This window comes from Alligator sinensis, unplaced genomic scaffold, assembly GCF_000455745.1.
Source record: "Alligator sinensis unplaced genomic scaffold, ASM45574v1 scaffold442_1, whole genome shotgun sequence".
Classification (NCBI taxonomy): domain Eukaryota; kingdom Metazoa; phylum Chordata; order Crocodylia; family Alligatoridae; genus Alligator; species Alligator sinensis.
In genome coordinates, this window is record NW_005841829.1 from 3,797,899 (window position 1) to 3,816,007 (window position 18,109).

Below are 18,109 nucleotides of genomic sequence, written 5' to 3' on the forward strand. Positions count from 1 at the left end.
AAAAGTGACAGGCAGGATTTACCAGAGGTATTCCAGTAAGAAAGGAAAGGAAGAATAAGTAGAAATGGTTGGATGCACTGTGTATCAGGTGTTCAGCAGTATGTGGGATCACAGTATCAAAGCAAGTTGCATTGAATATATTCATCCTGAAACCAATCAAGTTGGTGGTGGCAGCAAACAACAGAGGCTGGGAAGTCTGGTCTTCAGGACATTTCTAGACTACAGCCTTTGACAAAGGTGCAAAATGCAATAACAAGCCCTTCACAAAAATTCACTGGGGATATATTCTGTTGCCAACCTGTCCAGAATCTGTGTTTAAATGACTTCCAAGAAAATGTTGCCGACAGAAAAAGAATACACAATCGTACTTGCAATGTAGGTGTATAAGACAAAAAGATGTTTTGTCATTGAATCACGCTTAAAGGACAGAGGAAATTCAATTCTATACTAAACGTTAATCTCCAATTCTGTCATTTGGGTTCCTTTTTTCCTACTCAAATCTAATGGTTTAGCTACCCCAAATACTGTATGTACTCAAAACCAAGGCAAGGTTCCCCACCCCCATTCAATATGGGGAGAAAACCCTCATCCTGGATTCAATTATAAGCAAGGGGCCTCCCCCTGCCACATATCCCCAACAGCTACTGATCCTTATTGCCACCCTCCCACTCCACCTGCCCTCCACACAGCCTCTACTCCCCTGCCACCCCTATCATCTCCCCTCCACCACCATTTAACTTTCTGTTATAGCTCTGGCTTGGGCCCTACTTTGGACCAATGCAGGGAGCATGTGCTGCTTCTGGACCCAGCCTGGCCACACAGTGGCAAAAGCAGCTCTGGCCCTGGCTTCACAGCAGCAGCTGCCACTGCTTCAATAGCTACAGCAGGCTGGGGCTGAAGGCAGCATGTGCTCCAAGCTCCCTGCCCAGAGCAGGGACTCTGAGTCAGAGCTACAAGGGAAAAGTAAGTGGTGGCAGGTAACAAAAGGGGGGGGGGGGGGGCACAGGCATGGGGGAAGGGGTAGTTAGGAGACATAAAACTATGGGGGAGAGGCAGAAGGCAAGGTGCAGGTAAGGAGGCAAGCAGCAGGGGGGTGGGGTTAGGGCACAGCTGGGGAAGCAGCTGCCACAGGTTTGTTTCTGTGGGGGGAATGGCACCAAAAAAAAAAAAAAAAAAGTGACAACATGTATGTCAAGCAGCCATTTAACATTGATTTTCAGTGGAAATAAGGTGACATCTCTCTCCTCCCCGACCCCCGAAAACAGCAAACCTTCAGCTGCTACTCCTACACTGCGCACAACCACTGCATGCTTTGCTCTTCCCACTTCCCTCTGTAGGGAATGTAATGTGCAGGGGGAAGAAGGGGAATGGGGGCATGAGACACCCCCCCCCATCTCTATTTCAGTGCCCACCTCCTAAGACAGCACCCAGGGCCCAAGTCTCATTAACCCCCACATCACTATGCTACAAGGGACTGGCAGAAAGACAAGGCAAATGGACAGGGGGAACAGACAGTTTCCAGTTAGTTGGTAACTGCTTTGTTCACCTCAGTTGATCTAAATAACCTACCTGTTACCTCAGGTAGGAAATCAGGCCACTTTACTCCCTGCCCCCGCCCCCCCGGGGCAAAGGTATGGGGAGACCAAATTTAAAACAACCTTCCAAAAATAGATTCTAGACATGGAAAACTATAAACAAGTTACTAAATGTTCCATGTTCAGAATCTAATTATTTGGCCAGGAGGGTATTACCTTAAATTCCAAGTCATCTTGGATTCAGGTAAATCTGGTAGTTTGAAAAATAAATAAAAATTTTTTTAAAAGTCACTAACTTTACAAAAAGTTACTACATGTTTGAAACTAGTAATTCACATAAATTCAGCAACCGCCTAGGCATTTCCAGAACTCAAAATAGCTATTCAGATGTTGCTAAACTTTTAGATACTTCTGCTACAGTAAACAAATATTCCTATCAAATACTTGTTCTGCGACATTTGTGCACAAAACATGAAAAGTGCTTTAATATACTTTAAAGCTAATGACCAAATTCTACCTCCCCTAACAAAGTTATCACCAGTTTTGTGAGGCTGTATTGTCCTCAGGTGGAAACTTAGAACATCAACATTTCTTCACATCACAAATAACCCTGGAGCAAAGGGTGGAGGGGAGTATGACACTGATAAATGCAAGAGCATGGCTGTATGTGCTCCCCCAGCTGGGAGCTCCAGTTAGCTGACCAGCATTCCTAGTCTCTGAAGCACACAGGAATCTTAAAGGGCTCCAGTGTGCTCCAGAGACTGGGAATACTGGCCACATGTTCAATTAAAGGCATGATAGGAACCAGCCACAAAGTTACACGTGTGTAATTACACACATGTATAATACCTTTGTGGCTCATTCCTCATTTTATCACGCCATTAATTGAATAGATGTGTGGCCAGGTCACAATGTCAGGCATCCCAGTTACTGGGATCTCCTTAAAAGGCAAAAAGGAAATATGTATTAAAGCCCAATTCTTATTTGCTGCTAATTCTGTGTAAAATGTAACAAAGATTGCAATGCTGTTTTGTGAGAGGATATTAAACACTGAAACACACTTTGAAGAATTATTCAGAATGCAAATGTGTCTCCTATAACAATTTAAAAGCTTTGACAAGAACCAATTTTCTCTATAAACTTAAAAAACTTTGTAGGCAAATTATGCAGTTAATAAGTCTAATACATCAAGATTTGGAACAGACTACAGCCAACTGAAGTGATCCAAGAGATAATTTGACAGGTTTTTTCCCCTGCATGAAAAGGAAGTTAGCCAAATATTCAATTTAGACAGAAAACATCAGTAAGTTCAATGGCAAAGCTGAACAAGCAGCAAAATTCTGTCTCCTTATGCATGCATACTATAAACAGGGGTGTCAAACTCATCTGGTGAGCAGCACCCCAGCATTTGCTTCAGCCAGTCTGTTTCTGCACCATATGTGGCACCTGCTTTAGCTAGATCAGGATGAAAGCCACACAGTATCCACTCTAGCCAGTTTAGAGCAGGTGCAATGTTCACTGTGAATTGCAGATCAGCTGGATTAGGCACCACAGTCCTGGACTGGCCAGAGTGGACACTGCATCCAGTATGAGGGGGACCCACATACCCATCCCCACCCCCACATGCCAGATCCAGTGCCTCCTCTAGCCAGTCCAGGACCTGTGCCTTGGACAGGTTGGAGCAGGTGCTAGACTTGACATACTGCTTAAGGGAGGTGAGGTAGGGGGGCAGGGAATGGAACAGATAAGACTAGTCCCATGTGGGTATCACATGCAGTGCAGGTCCTAGAGCAGACACCTTGTATGGCGCATGTCCTGGGCCCCAAACACAGGGCTGAGCTGGTGTGGCATGGGTCAACTCAAGAGCTAGGACCAAATGTGACTGCATGAGTTGAATTTAGTTTATCTTTGACATATGCCTCACAATATTAGTTTTGAATTTTGACAGAGATGGACCAACCTACAGCATGCATGCTACAAAGCAGCTACTATGTAGCATGCAAACCCTGGGCATTTGGTAAAGGTAGGTGGCAGAATGGAGGCTGAAAGCAGAGCATAGGGCACAACTGCTGCTGCAAGAAGTAGTGGCAGGCATTATGGTCATCCCTGGCTCTGCAGCCACCATCACAGAATCATAGAAAATTAGGGCTGGAAGGGACCTCAGGAGGTCATCTAGTCGAACCCGCTGCTCAAAGAAGGACCATCCCCAACTAGATCATCCCAGCCAACACTTTCTCTAGCCGGGTCTTAACCTCCAAGGATGAAGAGTCCACAACCACATCCTTTCTATAGTGTTTATAGTGTTTTTATAGTGTTTCTAGAGAGAAAGTTGTTTCTAATATCTGTGGATCCTCACTTGCCATGTCAACCTGCAGTAGTTGTGGGGCCAGGGAAGTGTTAGCCTGGCTTTTGGCAATGACACTTCCTCTTGCAGCACCATCCTGCCCCTGCTCTGGTCTGTGTAGCTTCAGTCAGAAGTCCAAGCCTCTTCTACCCTGCCTCCATTCTGGTGCCCCAAAGCACATATTCCATCAGGTATAAAGGGTGGGTCAGGTGGCAAAGATCAGATAGAACTGACAGGGTAACCTCGGACGATCTTTTTGAAACTCAGTGGAGATTGCCTGGGTCAAATGCAACAGCTTGCTAACCTTTAACAGAACACAACAAATTACTCAAGCTACTCAAATGCTGTTCCTTGCTCAAAAAACCCACCATATCAATTTATATTACCCTCACTTTTTTTTTTTTTTTATACTTACAATACCATGGTCAGAAGCCTAGTAAGTAGAGACCAAGCCATATAGCTGCAATTAAATTGGTAATTAAATTGCCCAACATGGAATGGGTGGTTAAACCTTCCAATTCCTACTGAAATAGGATTTAGCAAAAAAACAATGCCATTTAGATCATTGAAATAGCTGCCTGCCTTATCCATGGATATTTGATATGTGTTATGCTGTGTTTTTACAGCACCTGTTAACCCTGTGGAAGTGCCAGTCAGAGTTCTACGATTTATATTGATCTTATCTTATATGCAAAGCAGGAATCCAGCCATTTGGATATGTACAAAATAAAAATTCTCCCCCAAATTATAGCATTTGCCCTTTGGGCACACAGTACATTTCCTGAGAATGTACAAATGCATTCATTAGTTTCAATTATTCTTAAAAAGTTGGTTCTTAAAAGCAATGAAGCACCTAACTCAAACTTTTTTTTGGTCTTCATAAACATTAGACCAGGCATTTTGTTTTTAAGCCACCTAATTTTAGAGAAGTCTTGAAAACATCTTGTGTAACACGTAGCCTTTGAAGAGATTTTAGTAATAATGTTCACCTTTTTTCTTTAATTATTTGTAATGTAAGTGTCTTCACCAGCAGCTGAACAAGAAGTAACCAGTTATCAACATTAATGGGATAGGTATTTGTGAGGGACGGAGAAACCAAGGTATAGTTTCTTATGGCCACTAATGACACACAAAGAAAAAGAAATATGAAGAAGAATGCCTCTAAGAATATCAGTTTGATATTTCTAATATCTGTGGATAATAGATTAACATGGATCTACAAACTTAATTCATGTATTATATTAATATAGTTATTGCACAACATAAGTACAACTCAGTGTTCTCTGAGTATTCAAGTGTGTTCCAATAAATTAATATCTGGTGTCTTAAAATATAATCTTAAGTCTAAATGACCTGGGTTTATAATGCTCTTCTTAGATGCACTTCTAATACCCTTTACATAATTTTTTTTTCTAAATAATTCAACCTAATATTTTAATTATTGTTATAGTACGGGAATAGTGTTTAAGTGCTATGACATGGCAAAATCAGCACTGGCAATGCATACAGAAAATAACTACAGATAGAATGGATGTGAAACTTCTAAGTATTCATTACATTTATTGGTGGTCTTCAAAACCACAAATTTCAGTTAGTCTTCAGATGCAGAATTTGGATGGCTGCTCTCTTGTATTTACCTCAGGGCTTAAATAGCCTAAAGACACAACATGGAAGTAAGGGGAAAAAAATTTAGTCTGGAACTTGCTTCTGAAAGAAGTCAAGATGAACCGTGAGATTCGCCACCTTCAGGTACACTGAAATGAACTTGGTTCATTTTTTTTTCAAATGGATTACTCAAGTCACAATTCCAACTCAGGAATCAAGCAGTTATGAAGGAGACGACAGTATGTAACTACATATTTTTCATTCAAGTTCCCATTCAATATAACAGTAGATTCCTTACATATGTGATGAATTAGAACATCTAATAAACCCTATCAGATCAAGTGCTGTGATAGACATTGGCAAAGATAAACATGTTCTTAACTGTACTTTACAACAACTTCCATGAAGAACTTAAACACTTCTTTTAAGTATTTCCCTTTAAAAAACTGAATAGGAATAGAAATACGTGCAGTAAATGGACACATCTATTTTGGGGCCAAGTGTAACTTGTGGGTCAGCCAAGGAGATATGGTTGAGTTATGTGGAATTTTCTCCTTCCCCTCATAAAACTGCACAATACTACTCAACTCCACAGTGCTGTCAGCATCTGTGTAACAGCATGAAAATTCTACATAGACTCGATCTCAAAATCAATTTTAAAATTTCTTAATATCTCTTCTACTTCTGAAACCCCACTTCTCCAAGCTGCTCCTGAACTGTTAAAATAAACTTCCTCACTGAGGTCTAGCTGCATACTGCAGTCCAATTCAGTGGTTCTCAACCTTTGTAGACTCAAAGCATTCCTCCACAAGTTTTGTAAATTAAGCAACACTCCCTTTCAACAACTATTCTATTTATTACAGTGGGGCCCCCTGCAGAAGGGCTGAGTGGGTGAGTGGAGATAATATCATGGCCAGGCAGGGACTACACCTGACCTTCACTTATCCCTTCACACCCTGTGCCACACTTCAAAGTATCCTGAGGCATCCCTGGGTACCCTGGTTGAGAGTTACTGCTCTAATTTTTAGATGCCCTCTAGCTTCGCACAGAATTTAAGAAAATGTGAATATAGTCAGCAAAAGTTTAAAAACCATTAGCTTTGTGTTACAGCCTCTTAAGAGAACGCTGAAAGATCTGAGTGTCATTTGAAACAGGGATTGCAATTTTACCTGCAACACAAAATCTCTTACCTCAACCGTTTCAACTGTCCACTCATCTACCTGTTCCTTCTCACTACTGCTGAACTGAGTCTCTGCCATGAATTGTCTGTTTACATACTAAAATAAAAATGAGAAAGGGCATAAAAGTAAAGGAAAGTAGCATTAAAGCAAAGAAAGTGACCACAATCTTTCTACTGATTTAATACCTCAGTTGATTCAACTTCAGTTGGTTCAGTGTATTCTTCCACTGGATCAGGTTCTAAGAGGAAGAGACACCATTTTAGATCCATCAAATTGAACAAGTTACAGACCTCTTTGGCTTGGGCACTGAGTGGGTGAAAAACTAAAATCAGAAGAGAAAAAGTAGTCCCCAATACCCAGTATTTTGAATATACCTTCCTTTGATAAATAAATATTTACCTTATCTGTCTGATTTTAGAATTGCAACTTTTTTAAATGTCTTGCTTTAGAGAAGACTAGAAAAGAAAGGATAAGCTGACTATAAATTTTTAGCCAATATAAACATTCACATAAACTCTTTAAGTCACCATGGATTCCCTCTTCTGTAGCATGTTTTAGTTAGTTTACCTGAAGGATATCCTTCTTACATTTGCCTACCCGATACAGGTTCCATTATGGCTATGCCTTACCCAGCTGCTGCTACAAATTGGCAGTTTAACTGCTGGTACGTAACCAATCACATTATTTCTGCACTTTATATTAATCTTTTACTTATATATGTATATATATCCTGGCTCTCTCAAATGAATGATGTAAGAGCTTAAGCTGTTTCCATATTTATAATTTTTCCTTTGCTCTTATGGATCCCAGAGAATAATGATCACAGCTGACCTAAACCAATCAGAGGTTTATATACTTACCAGCTTCTACTACAGGATCTTCTACTGCAGGTGCAGGAGCTGCCTCCTCCTCCTCACACAATCCATTCTGATGGTTGTGGGTACTATCAAAATAATTAGTTTGAAGAATGCGTTCAACGATATCCTTCAGAGCTTTGTCTGCAAGACAAAAAGAACTCATCAAGAATAGACTGAAGATCACTTTAGTTTTCTTGCTTCCTATACCAAAACCCCATATAATTTATTAGACATAATTAGTGAAACAAGTTCTCTTTAAATCTTCATCAACAGCCTGTGCATTATGAAAGAAAAAGATTACTTTAAGAAGTCCAGCTAATTAATTTTGAGTTTTAAAATCATGGAGGATTGAGCAAAATTATTAGCATGGGATTAGTATATTACTCAAATCCACAGGTCCTGATAGCTTAAGTCAACTACTTAATGATGACAAACTAAATATGTAACAGAAGCATTTTATAAACCATTTTAAGCTTTAACTTCCCTAAAAGTGGTTCAAGACAGATTCAGCTATAAGTGCAAGCATAAATGAGACCTGAAATTAAAGTTGTGACCACCTAACGACAACAAAAAATGTCCACTACTTCTAGAGAGGCTAACAAGGCAGTATTACTGGCTAATTAGGCTCCTAAGAGGACGATCAAAGAAGATTGATGATCCATGTATGGTAGCTAAGTGCTGATTTTCATGGTCTGAATCAGCATACGTATGTGGAAGTGTTCTGGAATGTATTAGGCTGAAGGGTAATAAAAACATTCCAAGTATGCAGACTTGAGCTAAATAGGGTTACAGTAGTTTGGAAAACCTGACCTACAAATTTCCACCTTTAACTTTTCTAAAAGATTTTTTAACATGCAACATATCTATTAACCTACCACCTTACCTCTGTATTCAAGTTTGGCACTGTATATTACTCCAGAATAAGGGATATTACGGGTGCGTGGAGCGGGCCATATTCGATTCGGATTCGGCCCGATTTGGGGGACAGTGATTCAACTTGCTGATTCAGATCACTGTCCCAATTCGATTCAGCCGAATCCCAACATGAAGATTCAAAGCTGATTTGCAGAATCAGTGATTCAGCCACAGACACAGCTTTAAATTTTTTTTCTACATACCTTGAGGTACCAGGCACAGCTCATGAAAGCTGAGATGGTGGGGCAGATGGAGCATCCCACAGGAACACGGGGGACTGCCCCACCCCAGTGTGCTCGGTGGCAGACCTGAAAGTGGACCGAAAGTACTTCCAGTCCACTTCCACGTCTGCTGCGGAGCATGTGGGGAACACGCCCCCCCTGCAATCCACCGCAGGGGGACCTCGGGTGCCCCCCCAGACCCAGGAGGCACCAGTCACCGAGCAGGGGGAGGGGGTCCTCCATGTGCTCCGCAGCAGACCCAGAAATGAACCAGAAGTGCTTCTGGTCCACTTCTGGGTCCACTGCCGAGCATGCTGGGGACCACCCTGCACTCCTGTGGGAGGATCGATCCACTCCACCATCTCAGCGTTAATGAAGTCTGTTACCTTGAGATATTTACAACATATAAAGCTGCGTCTATGTCCAAGTCGTCGAATCTCTCTGAATCGAATCAGAGATTAAAGGGTCTCCTGATTCGATTCAGAGATTTGGCCGCAAAACGTAACCCAAACTTTGCCAAAACAAATCAGCAACCAAAGCTTCACACAGCCCTAACGGATATCATGCAACCAAGCTTAACAGGATATATTAGTTACCAAATTCTGTTCTACCCTGGAGTGATGCCATAGTAACTAAACATTTTAGCATTTGCAGTTCCAGATTATAGTCAGCCAACTTTTTTTTAAAAGGGACATTTATAAGAAGATATTCCCCTTCACTGTCCAACATTACTACAGAACAGAATTAAGGCTATTTGGGTATCAACATGGAAAAATCTCACACCTCTTTGTATTCAAGTAAGTGTTAAATTCACTTGAATTCCATGGATTTGTAAATTTACCTCATCCCTGTCAATTACTTGTGTACACTCTTAAGCTTAACTCATTTTTTTTTTTTGTTTCTTTGGTTTTTGCTCACTATTAGCATATATTTTTTTTTCATTAAAAATGTCAAAGTATGCCATCCTGTGATATTTCCAGTAATTGGACAATACTTAGAATATTATGCCATTTAAAATTTTAGCTTATGAAGACATTCACTGATACACCAGTTCACAAAACAGCACAATGAAAGAACTAGTTAATGTAAATTCAAAAAGCAACTAAAGTGTAGTGGTTAATCAGGCCCTTAATTTGTTCATTAGTGTAACAGGCAGTGTTAGTGAAAACAGGAACAAGGAGCACTATTAGAGCCTGAACTACAAGTCCAAGATTTCTATGCTAAGGCAGTACTGCCTCAGGGCAATGGAGTCAATTCAGTAGTGCCAGGAAGTCTTTAAAGTACTAATGACTACATTACTGTAAGGCCAGAAATCCAATGATCAGGGCCAGCTGGGCCTAGTAATCTTGCAATATACTCTTGACAAGTTTTTATCCTATTGATTTATTACAACCAAGAGATTTGTTGCATACAAGTTAGCTAAAAAGGAATGGTAATAATAATTTGAGATACCTCTGCTGTCATAATGAACCCTGCACGTGAATTAAACAACTCCTAACCTGAAATATTCTGTAACCTATAACAAAACTATGGTGAATTATAAACTAATCTCTTCAATTACAACCTTAGTTAAGACTTCAGTTAAAATTAACTGGAAGGAAAATCTGAAAGTATTATTCTGTTGTTCATCCAGAGCAAAGAAAAAACTGGCAGATTTAAATATCTTAAGACACCTTTGAATGACTTGTGTCAAACTAATTATTTTTCAGAGGCTTGCTGCTCCAGGTACTGAGTGCAAACGTTTGGGAGGATACTTTTTTTTTTGTGCATACTAGAGGTTTCTCCCTCTTGTGTATGAAAAATGAAAGAATCAAATAAGCAGCTTCAAAATCGGTGCTTTCATATCCAAAAAGCTCTGAAAGAATGTTTGCATCTCCCAGGCCACTGCAGAAAAGCATAGCATCCAGTTGTTGTCCTTTAAAATACTGTTTCTACTACAACTAGAAATAATTTGTCACTTGGATAGTATTAAAAAGTGCGCATGAACACTAGGAACAATTATCCCAACTGCAATAACACCACATCTATTTGCTATGAAGAAAGTACAGAGAACAAATTTTAACTGTAGGTAAGTAGCAACTGTGGATAAAAGTATCTGCTAAGATTGATTTCCTTGCTATTGCCTTGTTTTATGTACCAAACCACAACTATTCTAAAACTAAGTTTCTTCCCACAACGTTGTTTGTAAAAATACACCATGAGAGTATCTGCTCCCAACTTTACTCCCAACTCCCTCCACCAGTCCAGGGAGACAGCATGTCACTTGGCTGGGACTCTACTGCTCCAGCCAAGCATGGAGCCCTCTCAATCCTCACAGCATGCTGCGGGCAGTTTGGGTCAGCCAATCAGGGCTGCCTGTGCACTACTGTCATCTGTCACCAGGTAGAATGGGCAGCCTGCAGGGCAGGCTGAGGTAGGTGCACAGGCTCCCCCCCGGCTGAGCAGCAGCTCAGCATTTGAGGGAACCAGGAGGGAATAATAATAATAATTATACAAAGCAAAAAACATCAGGCCACAGTGTGCTCTAAAAAGTCACAATTAATTAAATCTAATTTTAACAGTTGCAAAAGGTAGACCATCCATGAAGCTGTTGCAAAAAACAGACACAAGATGAAGTCATTCCTATAGCCTTTACTAATTTACTACATTCTGTTAAAAACTTTTGTTGTCCAACCCACAGTTCTCTTGAAAGAAAAAAAAATTGCTGCTCAGCACTATCACTACCAAAATATTGCTGAAGGAACAGAAAGAAGGGACTTGGGTAAATGCTGAGGAAAGTTATGTCAGTACCAAATGCAGTATGTGGTAAGTTAATATTTCATTTAATTATTCAGTTACAGCATAACTGAAACTCATCTGGAGAAAAGAACAATTCTTGCTGCTACAACTCTACTGAATGGTATCTGATTGTAATGCAATAGCTATTCATATATTTAGTATGGATTTCTTCTGGTGTTCAAAGCTCTAATCTTTAACAGGCAGTACATACTTACAGGTGGTTCCACAAACAGGTTTTTCCTTGCCTTCCAGTAAGTCCCACAGATGAATGGATGCTTGCTCATATTGTTCATTCAACCTTCAAAGATGTTTATTAATAGAAGCATAAATAAGTTTCTCAGTAAGTATCAAAATTCAGATAACCAGAATAAATTAAATGCTGAATATGGACTGTAGTGAGGTTACTTAATATATCTACCTCATATTCATGTCCCGTTCAGGGTCAACTAGCTTGTAAAAATCATCCAGCATCGTCAGTTCCTCCTCTGTTAGTACTGGCACTCCATTTGATCCTTGTTTCAGGTCACTGCGCACTTCTTCATCACCTAATTTGTCCAAAATAAACTGCAGCTCAAGTACAGTCTTTAAACGTTTCTGTTCAGCTTCTTCTCGCATCAGCTGTTCCCTGCGAGCTGTCTTCTTTATTGTTTTCTGGATCTGCTCATAAGCAAAGGGAAATTTTAAACTATGTAAACCAGAATTTGCACTGGATACAGTTAGATAATCTAGAGTTTTGACATTCTACCCAAAGATATTCTTCATATAGCATATGAAGGAAAAAAAAATATTTACCAACATTATTGAATAACCTTACACATCTATTGTGGGATTATAAAATAAGCCCACTTGTATATACAGAATTTAAAATCAGACACATCAAAGGCTGGAGCTGAATGGTATAGGAACCATGTTTCAGGAAAAAAGCATCATAGGGATGGGAGCATGTCTGTATACATACTAATGGTATACAGAGTAAGTCTTCTGGTTAGTGATCTGCTGAACAAAGTGAAAACAGCCTTAAATTGTGACTGCCAACTTTGCACCTTGCAGATGATACAGCTGAAGAGTCAACCCCCAACAGCAATCCCTCCTAATTATATCACAGTTTTGGAATGACTTGGATGCACATCCCTCTGAAAAGCCACCACACATACACACACAGTGTTTGTTATCCCTAAAAGCCTGAGATTTAAATTTTGCTGTTTACAAAACAAACAAACAAAAAAACCAAACAAATACAACATTGGAAGTAATTCCAATTTCAAGGTATCAACCTCTTACCATATTTTCCTGTATATGACATGCCTCCAAAAAAGACACACACTTTGTTTTTAGGAAGACAGAATGAAGAAAGCAATATTTTTTCAGAGTTATGGCCACATAGAGCAGAGACAGAGCCTAACCTTCAGATCACTCCCCCCTCCCTTTCCTGCTCAGACAAAAGCTGAAACTATAGCCACTGCAGAAGCCTGAACTCAATGGATAGATATAGGATTTTGAAAAAGAGTTAAGGAAAGTCTGCAGGGCTGTGAGATAAGAGAATAAAAACCAGGAGTAGTTAGAATGCAGTAAAACTGCCAAACAAAGGATAGCTTGCTTAATAGAACATCCAGACCATTGAAAGAGAGATCTTAAATACTTTTGGAGTGAAGAGCAGTTCGCTAGAATCAGGTAGATTATAAAGAGCCATGAAATCAAACCGATTAAGCTCCATCAGTGCTTCCTGAATAGAAATGTCATTGATGCTACAGGACAGTATGTTTAAAACTTTGGGTGGAGCAGGAATCAAACAGGGATATGACCCACACCACTGCACCCCTACCTAAACCTGGCCTTCTGTCATGCAGCTGCTGAAGGGAAGAGAAGTAAAGAAGATGGCAGCAATCTTACAGCAACTCCAGGCTCCAATTCTGGGCAGAAAATCAGCTTCCTCCCTCAAGACACACACTGCAATTTTGGAGGGTTAATTTTAGAAAAAAGGGGCACATCTACACATGCCCTTAAGGCACCATTGTTACTGTGCACCAAGCAGCCCGTACTGCACTGTGCTGGCAGCGCAGTTAGTTTTAGCCCCAACATCACTGTAGCGGCAGCATTATGGTTTTTGCCTGCAGAAACATCGCCATAGTGCATTACTACAGCGACGCAGTGTCATGTGTAGACATGCCCAAGGTGAGCGTGTGGTAACATGAGTAAATATGGTGGTTAGGGTCTTCAACATCCAACATTAAGTTCTGCAACAACCACAAAAAAACCCAACCCCCCCCAAGCCAAAAAAGGTAATGGAAGAGCCATTTCCCCCCCCCCCACACACCTTAGATTTTTTGTTATAAACTTCTCCCATGCAGACAAGCTCTAAAAATACATAACGACCCTATACCTTATAGGATGGAAAGTTACTCAAATTTTACCTATAAGCTGATTCAGTGACTATTCACAGATTAGGATGTGATCAAACAGTCCAAACCTCTTGAAAGCTCTAACTTCTTAAAGACATGGGAAATTGCAGATGAAATTATATACAAGGAGGCTTTACTTCCCCAACTCAGTTCCTTCATTGCTTAAAGAATTCAACAGAAAGATCAATAAAGAATGCAAATCTCTCAACTTCAATTCCAAATAACTTCTCCTCAGTATCTGCCTTTACATACCCTTAATCTTGGAAAATTCAAGCAGCAAAAAACACTGCTAGAGAAGTAGGAATAAGGATATTTAAGTGATTGCAGAAACATTCCAAATAGTACATCAGCTTACTAGGCCAAATAAAATAATGCAGTAGGCTGTAATCCATATAGTAATTCCACTTCTTTCCAAAATTGAGACATTCCAAACACATTCCCAGAAGTTGCCTTAGGACTAACCAAATATACCAACATACCTTCAGAAGCTAGAATATCTGTTAATTCATAGTACATCACCACAAGATTCAATTAACTGTGAATTTTTATCTAACTTTTCTTACAGAGTGCTTTCCACATTTGTACAAAAGGTCAACACCCCTCCAATTCTGCATATAAATGGGACCGCAGAAGCAACAGTAGTAAAACAGCGAAACATCCTTCCACCTAAGTAACCACCAAGTGAAGAAAGAAAAGTAAAGACTGGAAACCAGACTCTTGATCGTTGTTACACTGTCACTTATTTAGGAGTCAAATTGGACACAGTCAGCATCTGGAAAGGATCCAAAGTAAAGGTTAACAGCAGAAGAGCTCTTATCCACCACCTGGGGACTACCTGGGGTCCTTATGCACTACCTGGGGTGCAAGTTTCCAAACACTTTGCATCTCCACTTTAGCACTTATGTATGCTCCTGCTGGGCACTGGGCACCAGTATGGGGCCAAAGCACACATGCTAAGTTAGTGGATTCCAGCCTCAACAGCATCATGAGGACTATTATCAGATGCCTTATGCCAACTCCAGTTGACTGCTTACCAGTCTTTACCATCCCGCCTTCCCTAAAATATCTGGAAACAAGCTGCTACCCTGGCCCTAAGCCTCAAAGCCCAAGATCCGGACCATTCTTTGCACTCCAGCCTAGTAGCCACAAGCCACTAAACCAAGTACAGTGCCTGAAGGCTCAGAACCTTTTCTCCAGTAAGCTCACCCAATCTACAGATAGCATGTCACACCTCCCATCAGTGGAACAGGCAGTCTGCTGCACAAGAACTGAAGCTGAAGAGCTTCATCCCCAACACCAGCTTCTGCCACGCCAGATGGCAGCTGCCCTGCAGAGCCTGGATTGCTCTTAACCGTCTCAGAACGGGAATTGGATGGTATAAGGGTGAACATGCACTCTTGGAGCCTCTCCAATGATGCTGGCTGTAGATGTGGTGCTCAAGTTCAGATGGCTGGCCACATCATCTATGAATGTGCTTACAGCTCATCTTTTGGGCTCATTGAGATTGACCATTCCACCTGTTGCCAGCCTTCTGGCCCTCATGCTTCCAACATATGAGTGCAGCAACACTCGCTTTATCATGAGCAGTAGGATAAAATAAATAGGGCATCACCTCAAAGTGCAAAAAATCTGAGCAGCATGTAGCAGCTGAAATTTATCTTTATGTTAGCTAACTGCTCCATTACCTAATATTCTTCAAGAAACAAAGGGAAACGAAATACATTTACCCTATACAATTACAATAGCTAAACAATACCCTCATCTTTCCTTACTGCGGAACACTGCTTCAGCAGGGTTACAGACCGGAGGCGTAATGCCCTCAATTCCACTTCCCGTGATTCTATGAATTTTCCCCTCTACCCAAGCAGCACAGTGCATTGTAACAATCATAGGCTTCCTTCAAATTTATCAATTTTCACAATGTCTGTGTCAAAAACTATGGCCTAAATAACAGTAAAAGCTCTGGAAATATCTGCAGTATGGCATTTGGTTTATCCCATGTCCAAGTGTGGTTCAATAAAGTGGAGAATTTGGTTGACTGCTTTAAATGGAGAGATACCACACTTATCAGGGTGTTATCTTAGCACTTTGTTGTTCATACAAATAAATATAAAGAATGTTTATCATTATTTTTTAAAATCGGCTAATCTTCCAGAAACAAGGAACAGCAACAGGAAGATGGGTCTGAATGAGGTAGGAAAAAAAAAAAAGAGCATGAACATAAAGGTTCAAATGGGGTTCCACAGGATGTGTAAAACTACAATAAGGCCCCAGCATTGTGAAGGCTCCTTAATGGACATGTGATATGAGGGAATATAGTTTGTGTTTTAATTGAGACTTCCAAGCTGCAGCTAATATATGAAAACATTAATTAATGGTGAGGCTCAATATCTGGAGATGGAGACTATAACCTTGCAAACAGAAGCTTGCAATGGTGAAGCACAGATGGACAAAAGTTCTTCCACTTTGATCTGCGTACCAATTCCATAAAGGGCCTTTTTTCTATAACGGTTTCTTCCATCTTTATGGAACAATCACTACCTGCTGATCTTAGCCGGACAACTTCCAAGAAATCAAAAAAAAAGAGATGTGAGGTAGAGAGTAAATCTGACAGATTAGGAAGATCAGTTGATATATAGACAGATTCACTCAGAGTCAATTCTCTGTCCTGTGAATTGTACTGCCCTGATCCTCCCTGCGACCCTGGCTAGCACAGGTATGAAAAGAAAAATGAAGACAGCGTCTTGCAAGGACCTTGGTCTAATACTTTAGCATTGAAAACAGGGCTGTGTATTACTAGTAACATGCCTACCTTTGGAAAACGCCACCTGTGCTATTGCTGAAGAATTCTGCTACTCTACAAAGATGACAAAGGTTTCCTGAGTTAATCTGCTAGACTGTTCTAAGTACATGAAAGTAATTGCTGTTATCCTGTGAACAACCTAATTGCTTCCTGACAGAAGAGAAAGCAGGCATAACCCCACGTGCTAATACACTACACAGGCATTTTCTGTCAAGACCTGTAATATCATTCTTTTAAGTGGCAGAAATAGTTTGCAACCTTATTTGATCATATGACATTCTAACACAGAGATACGGAATGAAGACTCTTCCCAGAAGCACATACACTTGTTTAGCTGCGTCTACCAATCTGCTCTGAACGGTTATCTTCACATAGTGCTGTGCATACATGCTATCAAACCCATCCTATGCTTTCACAATTGACAAGTCAGAAGACCCTCGATTAATTTCTTTACTCTCCCCCATTTAAGGAATGAAAATGAGCACGAGTCACCCCCAGAATGAAGATGAGATGTGCCCTGCCTGAAAAGACAGGGATTCAGTGCCATGCTTCTTACAAGTAACCTGACTCTGAAGGACTGAATATAGCCAAATGAAAACACAGCAGGCACTGTCATTACTGGCAATGTTATCCTCCTTAAACAGGTCCTGGAAAAGTGCAATCTCAAGAAGAACCTCTTTTTGGAGTCCAAGGAAGTTCTTTTTTAGGCTTGTTCCAGACTGTGCTAACAAATGAAATTTTATCTGGGTATAATTCAAGCAACAAGACCTAGTCGAGATGAACCTCCATAGGGAGAAACAGTCCCTAAAGTGGTGCTCAAGAAACAGAAAAAATATACTGGATTAAGTTCACATGACAGAAACAATGTGCAGATGGAAAGTTTAGGGTCAGCCATTAAACAGGAAGGTTTCAATGTGCCAAAGTTTGAAAGAAAATAATTTAAACAAATCTAAGTCTGACAACACGACAAAGCTGTCCCTAAAACAACTTTATATATTTTAAATGTGACTTGATGAAATGGAAACAAGGGAGATGATGTTATGCTTAGCCTCACAAGTTAGAAAGTATAGAGATGTGGTCATAACTATTTTGCCCTGTATCCTTGGTTATGGAGGGGCTGGGGGGAGGGGAGGTGGAAGACTCAGGGACATACAGATTGCAGGCCTAGACCAGCTGACATTAGTGAAAAGATTCTAAACTCACGTGCACAAACACCCTAAGCAGGATCCTTACAGACAGAAAAATCTTGTATTAATGGCATGGCCATTTCAAATCATCTCCAACAGCACTTACTTGCCAGAGTAGATTCTTTTCCCTGTCAACAGAAGAAACCATTCCTAAAAAGAAAGTCAAGGAGATATATATCCAAATTTGAGAGGCCATTTGATCCAGCAGTAGGTACTCCACTGAAATTCAGGAGAACTCCCATCATGACAATTGTGGACTAATCACTTCACACACACACCTCTTT

At 40.5% G+C, this 18,109-nt stretch overlaps 1 protein-coding gene across 3 annotated transcripts in view; it reads right to left on the reverse strand.

The window, feature by feature from the left end:
- The window catches only part of CAPRIN1 (cell cycle associated protein 1), a 42,163-nt gene that overhangs the window by 20,001 nt on the left and 4,053 nt on the right, over positions 1–18,109 (reverse strand). For 2 of the 3 annotated variants that reach the window (XM_025195794.1, XM_025196012.1), the window contains exons 3-7: positions 11,855–12,093; positions 11,652–11,734; positions 7,526–7,663; positions 6,851–6,903; positions 6,675–6,761 (exon numbers count right to left, since the gene is read on the reverse strand). In XM_025195794.1, coding sequence (XP_025051579.1) covers positions 6,675–6,761; positions 6,851–6,903; positions 7,526–7,663; positions 11,652–11,734; positions 11,855–12,093 — 600 coding nt within the window. The remainder of the gene's footprint in view (positions 1–6,674; positions 6,762–6,850; positions 6,904–7,525; positions 7,664–11,651; positions 11,735–11,854; positions 12,094–18,109) is intronic. The other variant, XM_025195948.1, reaches the window with a different exon arrangement.